At 42.6% G+C, this 23,564-nt stretch overlaps 1 protein-coding gene and 1 long non-coding RNA gene across 2 annotated transcripts in view; one reads left to right on the forward strand and one right to left on the reverse strand.

Annotated features, from left to right (window-relative positions):
- The window catches only part of LOC116382925 (protein diaphanous homolog 3), a 158,360-nt gene that overhangs the window by 67,745 nt on the left and 67,051 nt on the right, over positions 1–23,564 (reverse strand). The window contains exons 19-22 of the mRNA XM_031846369.1: positions 20,842–21,081; positions 18,212–18,341; positions 9,370–9,494; positions 5,127–5,291 (exon numbers count right to left, since the gene is read on the reverse strand). Coding sequence (XP_031702229.1) covers positions 5,127–5,291; positions 9,370–9,494; positions 18,212–18,341; positions 20,842–21,081 — 660 coding nt within the window. The remainder of the gene's footprint in view (positions 1–5,126; positions 5,292–9,369; positions 9,495–18,211; positions 18,342–20,841; positions 21,082–23,564) is intronic.
- On the forward strand, positions 13,412–14,794 carry LOC116382795 (uncharacterized). Its single transcript, XR_004212740.1, has 3 exons — positions 13,412–13,477; positions 14,337–14,388; positions 14,559–14,794. It is a non-coding gene; the product is annotated as an uncharacterized LOC116382795 (long non-coding RNA).

Raw genomic sequence — 23,564 nt, forward strand, 5'->3', positions numbered from 1 at the left:
ATATATAGATATATAGATAGATAGATAGATAGATAGATATATAGATATAGATATAGATATATAGTCGGGGGTCCCTGCTCCATCTCTCTATCAGTTTGGAGGTCCTTGGCCTGAAAAACGTTGAAGACCCCTGCTTTAGACCAAACGTACCCACTCCAGTCTGAACTGAGGGCAAGATGTTGAGATGTGTAGATTGTTTGTTATGAAGTTGACTGAGACCGTTATGATGTGAAATGGAGATTAACAAAAGAGAAGAAAAAAAGTGAACTCCAGCTATTTCATTTTCATTCATTTTTCTTAAATTCAAACACTTTCTTTTAAGATGCAAGCTTTTCAAAAGTTCTCTTTTGTGTATTTTATTTTTAGATGGAGACATTATTTTACGTGAAATGAGAGAAGAACATTTATTTATGTATTATTTATAATCCATCCAGTTAAACTTGAAAACTGAGAATAATAATTGTTAAAATATAATCGATGTGTACTTTCTATATTTGATTTGACAGTTGTCGACTACACAGAGACGTTGTTGCTACTACTAGGCTTCTTGAATATACAGTATATATAAATGGCGTAAGTTAGACATTACTGTAATGTTCCGGACCTTTGCACGAGGAGATGTTCTCAATCTGGACCTGTTGGAGTTTTAATTGAATACCCCTGCAATAGATGCTCCACGTGCGCACACCGTGACCTTGATCTTTCATTGAAGAATTGGGTTTGTTTGTTTTTATATGACTACAACGACCACAGTGGGATTCCAGCTTGTTGGAGGCTTTGCAGGCATATAATTCAAACAACAATTATTTGAAACCTACTCGCATGAAAAGACAGCCGCTAACGACACTGATGAGTACCATTCAGCAGGTTGAGAGAAATTCAGCAGGAGAGAGTGCTGAAGAGGAGAAGAAGGAGAAGCTGAATACCAAATGACCGATGCACACGGAAGCTGTTCAGAGCTCCATTTCTAAATGAAACCAACTCCTCCACAAAATTAACTTTGATTTATTGTAATGAAACTGTCAGTTGCCTGTGGCAACCACTGGCTCACAAATGACTATATTCTTAATGGGCATCCAATCTGGTAAATTACGGGTGGAGAGAATGAGGGAAAAGAAAGGGAAAGGACAAGAGCACCGACACATCATACATTTCCAATAAGAACCAATTAAGTGATTTTAGGTTAGTATTCAGCTGTGATGGCTGCCTAATGTGAACTTAGTCAAAACTCTGACACTCCTTCTGCTCTTTACCATCAAGCAGCTCTCTCATTGAAAAGTCAAATTCAATTGCTAAAAGAGAATGAAAACATTCTTGCGCTAGAACAACAAAAAAGAGGCGTCACTACTCTCAACCGAAACAGTTAAATACAGACAGCGAGCTGTATGTATAATGTTAACCGTGTTCACGGTCTGAGTTTAGTGTGATAGCATGTTAGCAAAGGTTAGGAACTCAAACTTATTAGAATTCATCCCGGGAGGAACATGAACGCCTGTACCAAAATTTCATAACAATCAATGCTAGAATTGCTGAGGTATTTCAATGAAAACCAAAAATGTCCACCTACTGGTGGTACTCGAGGGAAAGTAACCACCAACGTCATCAGGATGCGTCATCTGGGAATCACGAATGTCAATCAAGCTGAGATATTTCTCTCAATAAGTGAAAACTTTGAACTGCTACGCAAGAGTAAAGGCGGAGCATCGCCATAGTCATTACCATTCTACCTGCATGCAGTGCTATATATATCTTGAACAAGTTTCATGACAATCCACCCAATAGTTGTGAGGAGATTTCAATTTGAACCGCAAAAGTTCATCCTAGAGAATGTCATGACAATCCATGCCAAAGTTTATGAGTTAATTCAGTCTGGTCTCAAGTGGCAGACGGACTGATCAACCAAAGAACGCACAGAGCCATTCCTAATGCCATGGCTGGAGAGAGATGGCAGGTGGTTTCAGTAACATGGCTATGCAGACAGAGGTCTGTGGAGGCAAACTCTTATTTAAACCTGCCAGCAGCCGGGAAAACAATGATGAGTCAATAATGGGTCAATACAACAAGTGGGCCTGCTTAAGAGGATCACTTTTAAAACTGAGGATCACTCTTGCACTGCACACAGAGACAATAGAACAGGAAAAAGAACAGCTGAAGAACAATACAAAAAATCCTTGTTAAAACAAAAAAAAAAAAACGGATATGATCAGAGCCAGCACAAAATGGCCTGCTGTCCTCTTAAATCACAGAACCAATTAGCAATCTTAGAACAATAGAATTAAAGGAGTCTGTGTGGACATTAACGGACTGCAGTGACATAGAAAGTTAATTTAGAGCACATGCAAGGCAGGGTTCATTTGTTTGTAAAGGCAAGAATGATCTAACAAGTGAAAAATAATAAAAACTGAAGGAACTTTGATTTTGAGAGATAGTGAAGACCCTGAAACTACAAAGTGATATATATATATATATATATATATATATATATATATATATGAGAGAGAGAGAAAGAGAAAGAGAAAGAGAGAGCGAAAGAGAGAGAGAGAGAGAGAGAGAGAGAGAAAGAAAGAGAGAGAAAGAGAGAGGGAGAGAGAGAGACAGAGGGACAGAGAAAGAGAGGGAGAGAGAAAGAAAGAGAGAGAGAGAGAAAGAAAGAGAGAGAAAGAAAGAGAGAGAAAGAAAGAGAGAGACAGAGAGAGAGTGAGAGAGAGAAAGAAAGAGAGAGAAAGAGAGAGACAGAAAGAAAGAGAGAGACAGAAAGAAAGAAAGAGAGAGAGAGAGAGAGAGAGAGAGAGAGAGAGAGAGAGAGAGAGAACCCGCTCTCTGAGGAAATTGCCCTCTACTCTCCATCACTGCAGGTCTGCTTCCCCCTCCTCCTCTCCTGGATGTCCGCCATTAGACACGCTCAATTGGATTCCTGTCAGATGTGCGGCCTCGCCCTGGGCCTCCTTCCTACGGGTGACTGAGCATATTGTATGTGTGTGTATGTGTATGTGTGTGTGTGTGTGCGCGTGTGTGTCCGTCTTTGTGTGTGAAAAAAGCTAAGCAGCCTTCCCTATAAAAGAAAAAGAAAACGCAGACACAAAATGACAGACGCACACAAACAAACATGCGCAGACACAGGCAGACGCACGCGCGCACGCACGCACACACACTGCAGGTAACGCGGCCACAGTTCAAGGCTCAGTTCGCTTCAGGCAGTGGTCTAGAGACGGCATGCACCTATTAGCACCGGCCTTGGCACAGCAGGGTAAAGGCGGACACAGATTTACTGTATGCCTACGTTCATTGACCTAGCCTTGGCTCCTCACAAGTTACGTCCGTGTGATGTTTCCATCTGAACAAATTGTTGACCTAACGGAGGGAAATAAATAGCTACCGAGGGAGTTTCGACCATATAATGCCAGTCTTCAGAACACTTGGCTTGTTCACCTTTCACCGGCAGAGTCATTAACTGGTATGTTTGGTCAGAACATAAACGCTACAGCAGAACTCTAGCCTGACCCGTGGAGCTAAAATGAAAAGGGTCACAGCTGCAATATGAAACGTATTTGTGCCAATAGCGCATGTCGGCATCAGACGAATGCATGGAACATATTGAGGTTTCTATCTTTTACCTCTGGGTCCGATTCATATCTGAACACACATCTGAACCGGAATGTGGCTGTTAAAGTGAGGAAATAATCACAGAAAAGAGAGGTCCTGGTATCAGAGTTTCTTCCAGCATGTGAAGACTGTGTAGATACTGAGGTTACTTTAGTCTCAGGTTAGATGCCACGTACAGTAGCCAGCATATCAGGATAGGTGGCAGCTAGAAGTGCTAGGATGTGAATTTGATCTTAAAAGGGAAGAGGGCAGTGCTAATTAAATATTATTGCACGTGTAACTTTAAGTGAAGGTGCTAATGTGAAAGCTGGACACTGTTAATGGGGTGTGACCGTGTTAGCAGTCGGCTTAAACATGGGTCCCAGATCAGACAGGGATGTTCTTCAAGATATTCACAAACTGTACACACTATATGTACTTGTAATGCTTCACAAATCGTATTTTGATCAGGTTTCTACCAATAACGCATATCTGGAAAGCCTAAAGAAAATCTTCTCAGGAGTGATGGTCGTTAGTTTAGCGGTTGGGCATCTAAAAGGTTTACAAGAACACCATTGCTGTGTATCTCAATAATGAGGCAGACGGGCACACCTGTTTAAAAACGGTCAGACTTGTACATTGTGTACAGTACACATGAAATGTCTACATCAGATGCAAAATACACAAGTGTATCGACAAAGCTTTGGAGTACAAGAAAATCGAAGGCATAACTAATGACTGTGCAGGGAAAAAAAGGCAAAGAGGTGTGAAATCCATCTGTGCGTGTGAGGTAGATGTTAAGTTGAGGGTAGGGCAGGGACTTTAGTAGGCTAATTAGCTACTATTATCTGTCGCACCCAGTGGCCTGTGCCACTAATCCTGCTGATTAAACACAGTGGGTCTTCCACAGCAGCGCCGCACTGATAAGGCCACAGAGCTCAGCGATGACATAAATGTCGGGGTGAGGCTGGACTACACAGGACTGCCACTGTTCTGCCTTGCTTAATACCACAGGACGTTGATGTGAGGTTGGCAAAAAGAGAAGTTGAGGTTCTGTCTTGATGCGGCCGGAAAAATAAAAAAGGAGTGAAAGTTTGAAAACCGACTTGATAATGCCGTTTGAGGTTTGCCGACGTCAGCGCTGTTCATGAATACAGATGCAGTGAAGCAGGCTTATATTTTCACAGGATAAATATACACCGGAAAACTCAAAATAATTGTTAATTATGCCTTATATAAAGGCTTAATGGAACACCACATGAATTGGCACTCGAAGACCTTTCAGTTGAACAGCTGTAGTTGCTTAATGTATCTACAGTATGTGTCACAATTTCAGTAAACACACCTCTGCAACATGTGATTAAAAGGTGCAGAAATGATCCTTCTATTTTTATGTCAAAATGTAATCGAATACCTCCTGCAATGCAAAACATATCGAGGCACTGCCAATCCCACTGGGAACCAACTCAAACAAGCCTCGGCCACCGAATGTCAATCAAATGTCAACCTTCACAGTGACGGGTTAGACGGTGCGGTATACTCACGGCGAACATGGCACGGAAGTTGCTGAGATCGGTGAACAGCTCCTCCACAGAGGTCTTCTTGGGATCAACGGCAAAGTACTCGAGCATGTTGTGATACAGCGTCTCCATGTTGCTGTGCATTATCACCAGCTTGCCGTACTGCTCCCTGGCAACCTTGCTGAAGCTGTGAGGGCCATTGTCAAGGTCTCTGACACATCGATCACACGACAGGTGTTAATTACATGCACTAAGTATACCTCTCCCATATCTGACAGCAGGACAGGAAGTGTGAAAAAAAACGTGAATGCATTCACATTATTCGCCGTAAGGATTTGAGGCTGGAAAACAGATCGTCAGTGATGAACTGTGTTGTTGGCCTTAGGAGCTCAGAGACTGTCAGTCAGGTTACTACTACAGCGAGTTCACTGCTCTGACCCCTGTGCAGCCTACAGCATCTGTGACTCATGGTTGGCTGCCGGCAATGTGAGTTGGTTAATTTGACATGCAAAATATTAAATGTAAATATATTAACAGAAATCCCCAAAAACAGATATGAAAACATTCCACTCTGGAAAAAAAAAAAAAGAAAAAAAAAGGAGACCAGATTTTACTGCACTCAAGGTTCGAACTGTTTTAACTTCAACGCTCTCTGCCACTGCTATTTCAAAGCCCATCCAATCAGATCACAATTCACTGAAAAGCTTTCATCATTTATCTTTTTGCACTTATTTCACAGTCAATGTAAACGCGGCAGAAAATGAAGTATATGTGTCACTGGCTCTGAAGTTTGTGTATGCTTCTTCGGCAGACTAACCCCTGAAAATTTGCTTTTTTTTTCTCCCCACTGTGTGGAGCAATTACATGTCCTTGCACCTCAAATTATCCCAAGAATAGTGTCAAGACCTGGTCCTCACAGACATGGATATATCCTACCACACACACACACACACACACAGATCAACTGTAGCAAAAAATAACTCATTTTAAGACTGATAGTCGACTGACGAGCATGGCAGGGCATCAAAAGGTCCTCCTGGGTAAACCTGGGAAAGCGAAGGGCAGCTCTGCTATGTTGGTACATGTGTGGATGAGGACACAGAGGTTACGGTTGTGTCAACATACGCCGGAGAGGTGTCGGTGTCGGAGCAAAGAGAGTGGGAACTGGAGAGCACTAATACACATCCTGCCTACAAGCAGGGCATGTTAAGACACACACACACACACACACACACACACACACACACAATAATTGCTCTATAGCGCGCATTGGGTTTGCTCTTCAAAAAATAACTTCATACATATATATTATTAGTTATTTTGGGTTTTATTTTCTAAAAGCCTACCCAGAGCTTTTCCCATAGTGATCCTGTTTAATAAAAAGCAAAGCATTTGATGCATGACAGAATAAAATCTGGGTTGGAATCAGTTTGAATCTGCTTCTTTTAAAAAGTCTGGCTAACTTTCTGTACAAATCTATGAAAAAAGAAAAAGTCTCCTTCACCAACAGTCTTCCTAATGACCCCAACAACCTTGTCTCATGGCAGATAAGAAGCAAAAGTGTCTCTCTGTGTGTGTGGTATCACAATTATGTAGGCAGCCTCTCTGGCTCCTATTGTGCCCCTTCATTACGGCTCAATTGATGGACCTATTTGACGTCTGGCCTCAGTTGAATCTGGCTGTGGCTGGGACTACCTATTCACAGCTGGGTAAATGCTGCTCAATAGGCACCGCTCCAAGATTGACTTGTCAGTAATATCCTTCCAAGCCAGGAGCTGCTGGAAAGAGGCACGAGGAAAGCCTGAGCAGGCGATGGAAAGCCAGAGAGGGAGAGAAGAATAAATAGCCGAGAGCCGTGGTTGATAAGTATCGTGGGGCGGAGAATATTTCTCCTCCTCCTGTTCCCGCTCTCCTAAAGTCGTCCCCTATTCCAGAGGAATCAGTGGTCCACTGCAGCTCATTCTCCAGAATTTCTGTTCAATCTTGCTTTCTTGCTGATCCTTTTCCCCCCTCCATCTATTCCATCATACTTTCCTCTCCCATTCTTCATTTGCTCATTCTCCTATTTTTTTTTTACCTCTCCTGTTCTCATATGCCACCTTCCCAAGCTCAGCTCAGAAGAGCAACACTTGACCAGTACCACTAACTGTATACTCAAGTGGACGCATTAAGTGATAATGGGATTTTCAATGTCACAAATGTGACACACCGGGTTTTCTCACGTTTAGCTGGGGACTATAGATTTTGTTTGTTGGAATAATGACCGTCGCCAGCATACTTCAGCTGCAGGTGAAGCCGTATCATCTTTAAAGATGCTTCTTCAGGATGAGCAGTGGAACTTCAAGAATAAAAGAGCTAATCTCTTTGCCTTTGATCTAGTACTTTTGGATATCTTATGACCTGCATGGCTGGAAATCTTCAAAGATTTGACTGGGTAATGCTCGGTATTCTCTAATGTGGGATGATAGGAAAAGGGTTCACTTTAAAGAACTTGATTATCCAAACACGGCTTGCCAAAATTGAATAGCAGACACAGTTAAAGGTGAATAAAGTAATCGGGTTCATGATGAGAGTTTGAAACATTGCTGTTTTGTTTTTTATAAAAAGCATTCAGTGCAACAAACTAATTACAAATGAAACTGTAAAATTATATACAATGCTTGTAATGAAATAAAAATACTTAAGGGAATAATATAATCAAGTTAATTCAAGGGTGCACCTATGTTGCTTTAAGGACTTTCCAGGTTGTAGGTGCAGGAAGTGAATATTATCAAGGCTACCAATAAAACTGTATTGGTTCTGCTGTCAACAAAAGTTGACGACAGGTTTCCGTTTAATGCGTGGGGGGGGGGGGAATTCAAGTTCCAAAAATATGAGCTCGGCATCGAGTGTGAGGTTCTCATATGGATGGCCTTGGGGTGAATATGACATCTGAGCAGCCTAAGCTGCTACATTTGGATCAAACATAAGACCTGGTGAGCGTGTGCGTGGAGCAGACATTTGGTCTCTATGGCTTAAAATTAGAGCCTCGACGCTCAAGTGTTTTCATTAGAGGCTCACCGTTAGATTCCTGATTTTACTTTCACATTCAATGGAGTTTTTGATCAGAGTTGCTAAAATGAGACTTTTTTTTTTTTGCACGGCACCTAGAATAGCAAATCAAGGTTGTGAAAGACAGAGCTGTCAAATCCATTCTCAGTGAACTTTTCCGTGTTGCACTCAAGTTCTCTCCCAACTACTGCAGCACAAGCCATCAGTGCCTCAGCCCCAAGGCTATCGATCAAAACTACATGAAGGAGGCTCGGTACAGGGTGTATTATTGAACACACCTGGTCTGAGATGCGGCTGTCAACATGATCCACTGGAACTACCTCGACGTACAGTGAATAATTAACACTGCTGCCAGACAGATATGGACAGCCGTCAACAAGTGGAGCTGAAGAGGGCAGAGAAACAATAAAAGGAACTTGCATATTTATGTGTTTTAGTAAATCACTGCTTTTGTTTAATTATCATAAACTGACAATTGAATCTAATTAAACTTGTCTCCAGGAACAAACAGCACTGACGTTGTGAAAGGGAAAGAGAGTGACAGAAAGACGTAGGAGGCACTGTCCTGATTCTCCCTCTCCTCCTCTTCATTGTGAGGTTGCCGTCAGTGTAAAGTATCCTTCAAAGAAGAGAGCTGAGAGGGGTACTGGTACTAAAACCTGATTATGGAACGGGACGCCACTCATGACTGGTACATATCATCGACTGTAGAAAAAATATTTGAGTGTATATAGGACTGAGGGTGGGAGGACTGTCCTTGTCTCCCATTTCTTTTGCGTTTCAGCAGCATATTTTAGTCGGGGGATCAAAATGAGTTTTCCGTAAAAAAAGAGATGAACATTTTCATTTGGGGGAAGAGGGGTAGAGTCACTTTTAAAAAGTTTAGTACAAAATGTCTTGGAGGGAATCCAGTTTGAAGGTGACGGCAACTAAAGGAACACAGCCTGAGAATTTCATGATGTAAAAGGTAAAGGTAATGTGTTCAACTGAGCCAAAGACTTCAGAGCTCTTTCCCTCATACCACTCGTTTAGTTTTGAGCTGTGGATGTATTTTCTTTTTAATTATTCATATGCATCAAATTGTAATAAATACGACCTTTAACACATGAAAACTTGCCCTGCAGCCGATGCAGCAGCACAGTGTTAAATTAAAACATACCAGTTAGGGGCATTATTGAAAAACGTGCGAGTGAACGCACGCGTGTGCAAAGGATATAGCCATTTTAGTGAAGAACATGTCGTTGGGGTCATCGGGGGAGGAGAAAGTCTCCAGGTCTCTCTCCAGCTGCAGCAGCTGCCTCTCCATCTGCCTGAGGTTCTTTTCCAGATTCTCTGCAGACACTGACGCACGCCCACATACATCAACACACACACACACACACACACACACACACACACACACACACACACAGAAACACACCCACGTGCCAAGGAAATGTGAAGAAAAAAAGCAGAGAGAGTGCAACTTAATTACAGGTACAATCAAATGCATTACTATTCTGAGGCTCTAAAGGGAAAACAACGTACACAAAAGAAAAACAAGGAAAAAAAAGAGCGAGGCGCCGGCTCAGTAGCAAAGCATGGTTGTTGTGAGTTCACACTGTGCCAGGAACACCATGGGAATAAACAATGACTGAGGAAAAAAGTGAAGGCACATTCAATACACTGCTTTTTATTATTCCGTTTGCCTCTTATATGCTCATGGGTACATCGCAAACAATTAAATCCATACCAGAATGCAATGTAGTGAATGTAAATGCCCGTTATTTTCAGTAACACAAATGGACCGCCCTTCGTCCTTTGTCTTTAGTCCTGTCAACAGGTGCATGGATCATGCAGGTGGGAGAGCAGGGGAACACTGGGCCTAACTTTCTGTTAAGTTGGTCACGGCTGACACTTTAAGCTAGTCACTGAATATAGCATATGGCTTAAATTACCCTGATTAGACCCTGCTTGACAAAAAGGCATAAGCTGCTTATTTTTAAGTAGTTTCAAATGTCCCTTGATCCTAATACATGCTTTACGAAAAAAGGAGGGGAAAAAAGGAGAGAGAGAGAACTTCAACGTAGCTAAGCTTCTCACTGAATTCATAGGCATAAAACCCATTTACTGATGGGGAACAAACTGCCTTGGATTCACAAACACACAAATATTTGTATTAAATGAGTGTGCAGCAGCTGAAACTGTAGGCTCTCTCTTTGAGAAAAAGGAATGGAGTCTGAGTCTTGTAACAGCCGGTGAGGGTGAGCACTTCAATGTACATAGAGCACAGTCACTCCGCTGGCTGAGAGGAAATGGCAGGTAGCACTTTCCATCAACTCATGATTGAGAGAGAAGACCAAACCCACTGCACTAACAAAGACTTGCTCATATAGCAATCACCATAGTCTGTACCTGAAAAATACTGACGTTAGTCCTTTCTACTCATTGTATGCTTTACTTTGTCCTCAAAGTCCTATTTTTAAGTTTCACGTTTTTCTGCTTCTCAGCCCCGGCAGTAATAGCAAAAGAAAAATCAGTTGAAGGCACTGGAAATGTCTCAGCACACCGTTCCTTTAAAAATCTTGCCAGAGAGGACATCATGAGTGGCCAATGATGTCTCAATCCAGGCAGTATTCACAGACTGGTTACATGTGTGTGCTATTAAGAAATCACTCCGCCAATCTGGACGGGCAACAGGAACCTGTTTAAGTGGGCGTGTATTTTAGGAACAATGAAAGCAAAAGAGTTATCTTTTGGCTCATTACTGCCTTCTGGAAGCATAAAAGTGAGTCTAAAACCAACATTAAAGTCTGTGGTGTCAGGCATACACTTGAAGGTGCAACGTAGCCACCTGCTCCAAAGACTTGAAGGTTGCAATTCATCTCTACTGGATCCATACAGTATATATGCAGACTACTAACAGCAGGGCAAGAACAGTCACGATCCGCATATATGCTACACTCACACTTGTCTCTGGTTTTTATTTGTGAAAGCCTTTTGCATTACCAAGCAACCAAAATCTGCTGAATGAGGTGTGGGCAGCGTGCAGAAGTGTGAGGAGGCCAGACGGGCAGTCTGTTAATAGAAATGATTAGAGCCCAGTGTTAATGACTGAGAAAAGAGCAAGGGAAGGCGAGACAGAGAACTCAACAGAGAGAGATCTCCTCTTCTTGGCTTCTCAATCCAAGTCGCAAGCTTTTTGTTTAATGAGGCTCCCCCTATGTTGAATACACTTATCGTAAGTCGCTTTGGATAAAAGCGTCTGCTAAATGACAGTAATGTAATGTAATGGAGTAAAACATCTATTTTCTATTTTTTTTTAATGAGTAAACAGTCAGGTTTGTCACAGTCATTTGGAACTGATTGGTGTTCTCTGTATTGAGGGCTTTTCTTTCTTTATTTTCTTTTTATGTGGGCTTTGCAGTGTCCAAGTGCTAGGCACGTATTCAGTTCTGTTACGGGATATTGCTAAAGGGGTAATAGATTATTTGTATCTCGCCAGTGAGAGTTAGTCTGAGAGGCAAGACTAATTTTATTTAATTTATATTCTCCTTTTGTATTGAATGTGGTTCTCTGAGGAAAAGCCCATATTATACTGTTAAACAGAGACATTTTCTTTTATTTATATTGTTTCGTTAGGATAATAGAATACATCTATTCCGACAACTGTTGGGTTTGGGGTGTTATTGCACATTCATTACTGAATCGTGCTGAGGGGAGCCGGGACCAGATCCATGGTCCCACTACTCCAGAGTTACAGCTCTACCTGTTACACAGGTGACAACATGCTTCAGGTGAAAATCTGCCTGGGACTGATCAGGAGTGTAACAGCTGGAATGTTTTGTTTAACACACAGAAATGTGTTTGAAAACAGATGTGTCAGTGTAAACACACATCTGTCACGGACAACTTAGGAATTGCGAAAAAAAATTTCTCTGTGGCACGGTGACAAGCAGAGCTGGAGACAAAACATGAAAGGGTGGTTCCAGGTCTTCTTTGTTCCGTCTGGCCACCCGGCTCCTGCCTTCTCTCTCTGCGTGTTAAAGCATGACTGATGGTATTAGCAGTGGGGCCTGAATGCCTCTGTGGTCTGGAGGGGTTGCAGACAGATGTTCTAGAAGAAGAAGAATTGGAATATTTGTAGAGGTCAAATCCCCCCCCCCCATTGACATCCTTTTATCACCCTGCCAACCTGCTGTGCTATAAAGGAGACCGAGTGGAGCACACAACCGTGCTCGGAAACAGTACCGTCACACGCGGAGCTCCACTATGCATCATCCTCTGATGTATGGAAATTAAGAGACTGGAAAAAGAAATGCAGATCTGCCTCCTGAGGCCAAAGCCTGTCAAGTGTGACTAGACTGATGGTGCCAGAGGCTGGGAACTGGGGGCTCGTAATGCAAGAAATCCCGGCGCGCACTCTCCCCGTGCTGAGCGCCTACTACAGTACGCACATACTAAAAGAGCATGAAGGTCACCGAATTGCAAGTTGCAGTGCGCTTTCAACCCGAGGCTCATCACTCAGGCCACATGTGGCAAAACGGAGCTCGAGCCGCATATTAAAGCAACACCTCAATATCCTTGAATCCTCCGTGATGACTCCTCGGGACCACCAGCCTCGAAACAGAAGCTGAACCTAAATAGCTCTCCCGTGTTGGTGAAGCAAAATGTATGCAGACAGGTCTGTTTAGCATTGCGCGTAGCTTTCCAAGTCAATTCTCCTGCCGAGAGGTAATATTTAAAAGATCTACGAGCTGCAGAGTAGCCTGATTGAGCACGTTAATATGTCTCCGTGTTTGTCTGATTTCGAAATCAAGCTCAGCACCGAGCACCGGTGCAAACAAAACGCCCTAATTGCCCAAACCTTGACTGCTGTGCGTCGCACGTGTGTGTGTGCGCGCGCGCGCGCGCGCGTGTTGCAAAGGAAATACACTGAAAAAAAAGACTTTTTGGCCCTGTAATTATTACCTCGATTATTTTTGTAAATTTTACAAGAAAGTATCATTCCAGTGCTTTTACTTTAAAATATCACCTTTTATTTAATGTGTTACTTGGTGTTTGTTTGTAATTATGTATCCTCATTTGTATAAGTACATTTTAATCATTCATACTAAGTAATATCTACTAAACTACTGTATTGAATGCACTACCTGACACAACAAAGTAAAAATGTACTTGGGTAATACGAGTGAAACCTGGCAACCTATAGCGCGTACTCAGGGGGTGACGTCAGAGGAGATTTCGCGCTCCTTTCTTCAACGAGACGACGGAACATCAGAACCTGAACAAGGACGGCAGCGTTTCACCTGAGGAGAGGAACTTCATGGACGGGAGCCATTGGGGTAGGTTATATGTTTAATTAATGCTCTACGTTGCTGTTGAGCCTTCGGTCAAGTCTGTGTTTGAGTTGTGAACACTGAAGAGTAGCGAACTGGTCAGTTTAGCGTGCTAGCTAGTTAGGCTATCGTGCTAGCTAACTTGTGACAGCATTACAGACATGGCTCACGGCGCTACATTTTGTGGACATGTTTTTGGTGGTTTTGGTCACGATTTTACAGGGTTCTCCCTTGAAATGTTGTTGGCCTGGGGACACGGTGCTCGACCAGCTGCGCTCCGTCGACGAGGGGGAGGGGGAATTACTTCGGTTTTGTGAAGCCCACTTCTGCCACACAGGTGCTTTGCTGTGCTGAGTCACACGCACAGCGCGCTTTCTCTCGGACATCCTCAAGTGCAGCCGAGGTCGAATGAGGAAAATGTGACAAGACAGGGAATCATAGCTAAGCAGCAACAAGCACACTGGTCATGTGCTAAAAAATATCCCATACGTGGTGGAATTAGTGACTTTAGAGCGAGTCTAATACACTTAACATTATTTTGTCACTATCATATTCTGACATATTTTTTACAGTAACTTATATTTCTGTAATTAGTTTTAAACTTGTCTCTTATGTCTCTATCCAATGTGGTGTCCTTGATGATTAAGGCTTTGGGCATGGAACAAGGTGCCAGTACTGTGTTGAGTTAGTGTCGCATATCAACATGACCAGGCCTGCTGTGTATCTCAGTATTAACGTTATGTTGGCTTGTTTCTGTGCTGTTTTTCTGTGTGGGGATAAAACATGCTATCACTATGAAGATTTAAGCCAAATTCAGATTTAATGTTGTGTTCATGTTTTAACAATTTCTTTATATATTTCACAGAATATTAAAGGACGTTCACTCTCAGCAAGTTGACATCAACAGTTGACACAAGGTAAAATCAACTTAGTACTGTACTGTTATAGTTTAATTTACTTGACATATACATTTTAAGTCATAGTTTGTGTTGCTGTCAATAGTACATTATACTGGGAGGACTACTGCATTAATTGTTTTAGCAAGGTACCTCATCTTGATCATGTTTGTTATTGTCTTTTGTTTCAGATCAATGAGGAGTTCAGAAGAATAACCACAGTTCATCTGGAGCGAAACTTTTTGTCGAAATTGGACAATTGCACTACCAACTTTCTGGAGATACTTGGGACAAAGGGCGGAGTTGCAGGAACAAAGACCCATGCTGGAATCACCCAGCCTGGTAAAGTTTAGATATCTAATATTATATAAAATTATGTTGGGCTCATATACACTGAGAATAGATGCATGACAACGCATTTTAAACACATTCAATATTTTTGTTTGTTTCCCCCACTATTGTCATTTTTTGAGAACACATCAGACTTGAAGATGTAAAAGTGAACATTAGTAAATTTGAATTTCAAAGAAGTCATTGAAGAGGACTATGCTCAACATGTCATGAAGATCCTTGTCATCCATGGAAATGCAACACAGAAAGGCTTCACTCCTGACAATCGTGTTCGTCGTCAGAGGGAAAAGAGGTTCTTGATGACTGTCAAAGTGTGGCAAAGGCTTGCCTTCTGCTCATGGCTATATCTATGTGTATCTAAGTGTTGTCAAGCAATACCCATCGTTTCAAATTAAAGTCGTTTGTTAAATGACTAAACGTTTGTGTTCTTAAATTTCTTATTGGCAGCACTGATTTAGAAATGTTTTGTCTGGCAATGCCAACCAGGTTATATACAGTATGTTGGTATTGGTGTGTGTCTGTCAGCAGTGACCTCTTTCACCAGTTAACAAGTAAAGCTGCTGTAGTTTAAAAGATGTTTTGTAGAAGCCTTATGTTAAGACAATTTTGTTAAATTAACAGTAGCCCAGTTTAAAAAAACTGCAACATTCATATTTGAACAGTTGTGTAGAGTAGTAGTAGATAAAAGATATATTGTGTAAATATTACTTAATATTTCTCAATTGACAAAGTAAAGAAAAGCTAGTTAAATATACATGAAACACCTAATTGAGTTTTACTGGGCTTTTGTAATTAGATGCAAAGGTAGCCTGAGTAAAGATGACTATCAAAGGCTAAGTACATTTTATGTCTAAGGAAGACATTTGCAAGTAAAAGTTACTTGCAAATTTTGGATAAAAAACAATTCTTGCTAGTAAGTAAACTTAACTTGAGAATTCCTGAGTGCAAATTGTTACCTAGCTTTTTTTTCAAGTAAATGTCACTTTTTCTTTTTTTTTTTCAGTGTAGGAACAGAAAACGGGGAAGAAGATTGAGAGACCAAAAAAAACAGACGCATAAGAGAAGAAATGCAGACGGATCGAGACAGAGAGCTATTGACAGACAAACAGAAACATAGAACATGAGAGGGAGAAGCAGCACACAAGGGATGCTTCCCCATGTCAGGGGAAATAATGACTGTAGTGCTGAAAAGAAGAGAGGGGCAGACAGACACAAAGGGGACCCTGAACTAAGATGCAGTTTTGCTTCCATGAGAGACGTGACTGACAAAGGGGGGGAAACGAAGGCAGCGTTACACACAGACACAGTCAAAAGACGGCGGCTTTTTGCAAACTAGAAGCGCAAATCATTACTGCTGCCTCTATCCAAACCGTGTTCCGTGCTCAAGTAAGCTCTTTGGTATGCGTCTATGAATGTAACACAGCCTTTTAGTGTGTCTCCAGGCCTCCCGAACGGCTGTCAGGCCTGATGAAATAGAAGCCACTCAAGAGCATGGTTTGCAAAAAAAACGAAATGCAATTTGTGTGTCTGAATACTAGATACGGGGAGATGAGACACTTGGGGCATGCCTCTCATAATGGTACCGACACGTGGAGAGAAAGACAGCGACGGGGGAAAGAACACATCTCTATGGATGCAAATATATGCTGGGCTCGAGGCCCACGAGGTGAGGAGGTGGACAAAGCTTGAAGAGAGATCCAAGGACTGTGCTTTCCATTGATCTCGCCCTTGTGCTTATGAGTCTCGGCCAAGGGCTTGTAGCCACGTAGCACAGTCGGAGAAAAAAAAAAAAATGAAACACTCAACAGGAGCATCGTTATCCGCAGATCACTAAAGCCCGGACAAAACCCGGAGGGGTCCTTACGAGCAAGAGTCCAAACAATGAAGTCACACATTTCATCCTTACTCTGTTTTCTCCTCCTCACCCCTTTCCCGTCCTGCTGCGAGTGGAGCAGTGGGTAAAATCGCCTTTCGAGCAACAAGACGCATGCTGTGACAGTTACACTTATAGTAAGGCCGCACTTATAGTTACACACACACACACACACACAGTCCACAGACTAGCACTCAATACTGAACAAAGAGCATGGCCGAGTCTCCTCTGACCGCCCAGTCTGTCCCTGCTTCCCTGTGACCTTTACCATACTCTGGATACACCGGACAAAACTCACAGCAGCGTGTCATCGTTTTTGTGTGTGTGCACCCCCACGCGTTAAATCGAAAAAGATCGATTTGCGTCAAGGCAACACGGGATCTTAAACTACATTCAAACAGGCAATTGCTCTTCATCTGAGCAGTCGGCGCAACCTGAAGTATTCTCTTGAAAAATGAAGCCATAACTCTTGTAAACGTGCTACAGCAGAAAGATTAATGAGAGTATCAAACAGCCGTGCAGATGAGCAGAGTGTAGCATAGATCAAACGCTAAACTGGGAAAGTACAATGCATGTTTACAGAATCAACAAGCATCTAATCCCAGAATAATCCCCAGGGAGGCACAGAAGTAGAAAGGTAAGGGTAAAGCTCAGAGTAGAACAACGGGATAGAGAAGAAGGATGCTCCATTTCTGTCTGGGAAACACTGACTGTTTGTGCATTAAGCTCTGTGAACCACATCTCTGATAACTGCTCAAATACTGTCACAACAAGCAAATATGAAAAACAAATTCTAATTGTTTAAAATTTGTGTTACTAGAACATAATGTTTTCTCCTCGTCATGCTGGACGTTAATACTGCGCAGTAAGCTTGAGCCCAGTCTCTCAGGTAAACCTCAAGGGGTTATAGTTAACTGGTTTGATAAGACGCAATGTTAACATGTGATATGTCAGTAGTTTGTTTAACTGGACAGCCCACACAGCTCATTATTTTTTCATTAGGCTCACCTTTCCCATCCTTAAACACTGCAATTGTCCACACCATCACTATTGTTCAATGGCAGGCGATACCGCTGAATGGCCGCCATCAAACGAGAAGCCCAAGCGTCCTTTCTAAATATCTAAAATATTATTCAGTTTTTAACAGCATGCTGGCGGTTGCCTAAACAACATGTTGTGGGGCGACTGTGGCTAAGGGGATAGCAGGGCCGCCTTTCAATCAGAGGGTCGGTGGTTTAATCCCCGGCTCCGGCTCTGCTAGTCGCATGTCGATGTGTCCTTGAGCAAGACGCTTAACCCCAAAATTGCTCCCGTAGTTGTGTCTACGGTGTAGAAATGTGATAGACTGAATTGTAAGTCGCTTTGGATAAAAGCATCTGCTAAATGACTGTAATGTAATGTTGAACAGAAGACGACATAAGCGACAGGCTTCTCATTTCATTTAAAAAACAAAACAGAGAGGGAAAAAGTGTCTCGTTTGTATGTTTATTGTTTGCTCATTATTACTTTATTACTAATTTAGCCTTTATAAGACAAAACATCGCCAGGGATGTTGATTTGACAGGCAGTGGATACAAGTCCAGTGCCGGTCCGGTGCGTATGGGTAATAATCAACATTACCTCTGCTAGATCGGTCCACGTGCTCCAGGTCTTCAACAAACTTGATCACATCTGGAAATTCCTCCTCACATACTTGCGCCAGGAAATGGAGCAACGTGGTCTTTTGGTCCGCTGACTTAGTGTCCTTTAGCTATCGTAAAAGACACACACACACACACACACACACACACACACACACACACACACACAACGTTACACACGAAGACCTATGGTAGTAAAAAGATGCATTTCATTTCAGTTCCTTCAGTCTTACGTCATTTGCCGATAGATTCTAAAGACCGGGCAATAAAAAGAAAGCTCTGATTGGGGACAGGCTAATTGCATATTTGGCACTACGTAGTACCTTGGACTTCCTTGTCATTCAAAATGTCCCAGGCTAACCCGTAACCGTACAGGTAGAGGAGGGGTGTGTCGTGTCTGGGTTTGATCGACGGCAGCTGGCAGGCTGCCAGAGCGCCGGTGGGAACAAGAGACCAAGTAAACAACGCAGACGGCGTGTTGATGTTGGTATTGAAGAGCAAGGACTCTACCGGCCTCTACCTGGACCGAAGTGACATTTGCAGGTACGTTTTCACGCAGTTTAATGTGCTGCAGCTGAGCGGTCAGATAGATATAGATGTGCAGTAGATAGATCAGATAAGGTAGGAGACTGTCAAAGGAAAGCTAATGTGGATTGCTACTCAAAGTTTGTGGCTCTTGTGCTGTGCAGCATGCTGCTGTCAAGCTCAGTGTAACCTTCTGCTCTGCCCATTAAAGAACACTGACATCACTGCTTTATGCAAGATTTCATTGGCTGTGTCGAAATTAGGTCGCTGTCAAATTAATGCAAAACTAGGGGCGCAATCATGAAAGCAAAAAATATATTTGATTTCAGATTTTTTTTTTACACTAAAAGGAGTACATGGGACAAGTGATTTACTACATCTATGCTGTAGCAGACGGGGTACAAACAAGTAATCAAGAAACAAGCTATGTTGTGTTCTATAACCGTATCTACAGGATGTTATGTGTGCTTCATTCAGTATTGTCGGTAGCTCTATGCTTGTCGACAGTGCTACATATGATTTCACGTCTTGTACTCATGCAGCAGACTCATGTTCACAATGTGATGACCCCTCCTGTGCTTTGTGTCCATCTCTCTCTCTCTCTCTCTCTCTCTCTACCACACGCAACAATATTTCACTTTCCCTGATAAATTTCAATCATCACTCCTTTTACAGTCTAATTCCAAGATGTCTTTCAGTATCCCCGCCAAACATCCCTCCCGTGGAGTGCGTTGCTGTATCTCTCTAGGTGATCTATTGGTAGACAGCAGCGTACTCAGCCCTGCTGGGTTTAATCATGTTTGTATTATCTCCTCTAATCAAACATTCTCATCTCCCTTTTCATTTCTGTTTTGCCAATTTTTATTTTTATCAAAAGCTTCAAGTGCTCACTCACAAAAGGTCCCTCTCTGAATTTAGACGGATGGTAATCATTGTTGACAATGTCAACATTTAGCTTTTTCCCAGTTGGTCTGGATGCAATTTCCCCGTGCCGTTGAGTGTGCCATGGAATTAAGTTGTCAAACTCTGGGGCAGGCACAAAGGTGATGTCTTCCTCCGTATATCCTGCCTCCGACATCGACGTACGCCTCGGTCGCGCAACGCACCGGCATGAAGATAAGCAAATAGACATGCGGCGTTACAAATGTGATGAACGCAAAACATATTCCTTCATAGACTTAAATTAATTGACAAATGATGACGCTAATGAAAACCAATCCATCATAGAACGTGTGAAATCCATGTTTGTGTACGCACATGCGCTGGTGTTCATATGAGAATAAGCTCCCCGAGTCTAACAGGGCAGAGGGGTGGCAGTGATGAATGGCTGCGGTGGTTGTTACTGTGGAAACTGCAGTGAGTGTGCCAGCAGCTGTAATGTAACCACTGGATGAGCCTCTACACTTCAGGATTACACTCTGCTCACAGCACCACTATCAAACAGGGAAGCTCACTGTTCTGTCCTCGTGCCATTTAAAATCAAAAAGGTGTAGCTATTTGCTACGTCGCTGACCCACAGAGCACGGGTAGTCCTGCCGGGTGCAAAGACTTTCAAAGGGATGCTGGCCGTTGCCTCGGTTATCTATTCAGAGCAGGAGAATGAGAATGAAGAACCCCCCGGGTTCTGCTGCTTTGATAGATGCCAGCCGATAGAGAGGAAAAGGCCGTCTTGTTGGGCTGATGGTGTACATTTCAATGAGAGAGTTTCAAACATAATGTCTAATCGAAGCCAAGGTGACATAAAAAAAACACTAACACGTATATACATAGAGGCTGAGAATCTGTGTGAAACATGCGGCCACACAAGAATAGATATGCACAAGGACGTTAACAAACATGAGAATGAGAAGAATCTGGCCTGCTTCCTTCGCAAAGAAAAATCGATCTGGTTTTTATGCTAACTTTATATCGCTGCTACTATAGTGCAACTACAAACACAGCTGTGTGGAATCTATCTAAAAAGTTTTTTTATTTTCTTAAAACATGCATCACTCATGTTGAACACCTACCACTGGAGAGATTCAGGGCTACACAGTTGTATGTGGACATTTAACGGTACGGTCAGCGGTTCAAACCCCCCCTCACCTTGCAGAGGGAACTGAGGTCGAAGCCGTACGACTGGGCGTTTCGAGAGCCGGCGTTCATGTAATTGCCCAGCAGCAGCACCAGCTCCAGCAAGCGGCCGAAGGAACGGCTCTTCCTGACCTCATCGCAAGCGGCGTTTACAGCCAGGATGTCTGGACGCAGGTTGTTCACCTGCTCCTCGAACTGCAGCCGGAAGAGGATGTGGCTGAGGCGAGGACGCAGCCGCTTCACACTGCTCATCTGGAAGAAGGGAACAGAGATATGGGGGAGGGGGGGGGGGGGAGTGATGTGAAAAAGAGCATTGAAAAAAGCCGTAGAGGAACAAAGCCAGAGTAAAGAAACTTATGTCACAGAACATAGTCAAACTTAAAATAACTACAATCACACTTTTGGCACAGTCTCACGTTCAGCCGATCTAATTTAAAGGACATTTATGCAACCGGCATGCTGGAAAGTGTTGCTAGGCAGTAGTAATAGATGCTGGCACTGATTTGATTTGGGACCCTGGTCCGGTAAGTTAATTGTGGAGTTAGTGTCCATATAGGGCAGGAGGCGGAGGGGGTGGAATATACAATAGGCTGCCTTGGATTACCACTCTCACACAATTAGAGGAAATTGGAAAATATTGCATTGGGCCCAGGGCCTGGCCACAACAGTGATTGTGTATGTGTGCGGGGCAGTGGGGAGGGGCGCAGGTTCCAATTGTCTGTTTCACACAACAGCTGGCTATGCGGTTTGATGTCCTCCATCAAGGGTTTAATTATAGCTACTGTAATGTTATCAAATGACTATTTCAGTCGGTGAGCGAGAGAGCCTGCATGTGTGTGTGTGTTTGTATGAGAGGAAAGGAAAGAGAGGAAGCGCGAAGAATAGGACAAAATTAAGAAGTAGCGAGGTTTTTAGGAACCATGGTGCTGAAATGGAGCCCAGAGATGGGATAAATTATGTGATATGGACATTGTAGGAGATAGAAAATAATCAGAGGAAGAAGGAAGAAGGAAGAAAGCTAGAGAGGGTCTTCAGAGGGAATGTGTTCAGCTGTTGTGTTGATAATGCTGCCTTCAGCAGTCCAATGGAAACGGGGGGGGGGGGGGGCTCTAACATAACAAAAATGTACTATATAGAAGAAGCTACAGAATATACAGAACGTCTGGTGCATTGCAGAGTCAGAATACAATGAGGCGGTAGGATGCTGAGGAGGAACAGACAGTCCTGTTGATAAACTGCAGAGTTATCTCATGCTATCAAGAGTGTGGAAAGTGAAATTATGCACCGAAGAGACGGAAAAACAAATTAATGTGTTTAAATATTTGGGCAACTTGAAAAGCATGTCTCTGTGGCACGTCAAAACAATTTCAAACCTAGATGAAAGACTTTAATTCAAAGTCGTGCCACTCACAAGGTCTGTGACGACAGTTGAGCCAGCAGGATGCGCGCGCTGTTAAACAGTGTGATTCCTTCGATTTTAGGGATTGAAATGAAGTTCATAAGTCATCAAACCATAACTGACATGCAGCAATAACAGCTACTGTAATGCATAAAGTTGACTAGTGTGAAATAGATTAGGATATGCTTTAATCACATGAGGATGCATGGTTATAAAATTGCTTTTTGACTTCACACAGAAATCTTCACGAAGAAAACATTTAACTTAGTCATTTGCCAAAGCAGCTGCACAAAACGGCGACTACATTTGCCTCCAGTGGAAGAACTGCAGGAACGTCAACAACGCAATCAGATCTATTCCTACTAAACACTACTATGCTCAACGGAAAGTTGAAATCCAGCATGAGCGTGGCGAACGACTGATAAAATGCATGTGTTTGCACAATGGTAAATTAAAAATTCCCTTTGAACCTGAGCTTTTCTGATAGGTGAAAGCACACAGGCCTCCTTGGGCCCACGCAGGCACAGAAGCGAAACACTATTATATAAACAGGCTCTTCTTTGTTCTATGTCTCCCTGATGAACCGTACACAACAGCTGAGCACGCTCTAATTTTCACCCCCCCTCCCAATCAACCGCTCAGTCCCTACATTTTCAGTCAGTGATAAGATTCCCTTTCATGGGTGTTTACAAAACAGGTGGGTGCACTGGGCAAAAAGAAGAGGCTTAATCTATGTTTTGTCAGTAACTTGGTCGCTAGGCAGAAACTACAAAATACACAAACAGCTCGACACTCCTCATGAATAATTCGGAATAAACCTCCTTTGAAAAGTCTTTAAGAAACCGATGCAGACATAATTAGACAGCAGTGCTGCTCTTTAATGTGCATAAATTAGTGCCGAAGTCTACAGGTGTCCTGTCGTTCCTCTTTGGGCATAAAAAAATAGAATTTTAAAGAGCCCAGGATTAAGGATATTCATAAGAAAGTGCTCCGTTTGTGTGCGCGTGTTCGTAGGAAAGAGAAAGAAAGGGAGAGATGTGACGCAAATACAAGACAATTTACATTTCTATGTTATTAATACAGTAATAAACCAATTTTATAAAACGGTGGATGCATAACTATGATCTGCTAAACCACTTAATTCATAGTACACTGACTTTCAACTTAATGGACAGATACAAGATTAACATCAGAGGTCCCCGAACAACAAAGAAACTACAACATGAAGAAGGGACATACATTTACATATTGTTGGTGCTATGACCATCTGGTGGAGAGTTGACACTTTCATATATATATGTGTGTGTGTGTGTGTGTGTGTGTGTGTGTGTGTGTG

The sequence above is a fragment of the Anarrhichthys ocellatus genome, unplaced genomic scaffold (assembly GCF_004355925.1).
Source record: "Anarrhichthys ocellatus isolate YVR2014 unplaced genomic scaffold, GSC_Weel_1.0 scaffold6, whole genome shotgun sequence".
Taxonomy (NCBI): domain Eukaryota; kingdom Metazoa; phylum Chordata; class Actinopteri; order Perciformes; family Anarhichadidae; genus Anarrhichthys; species Anarrhichthys ocellatus.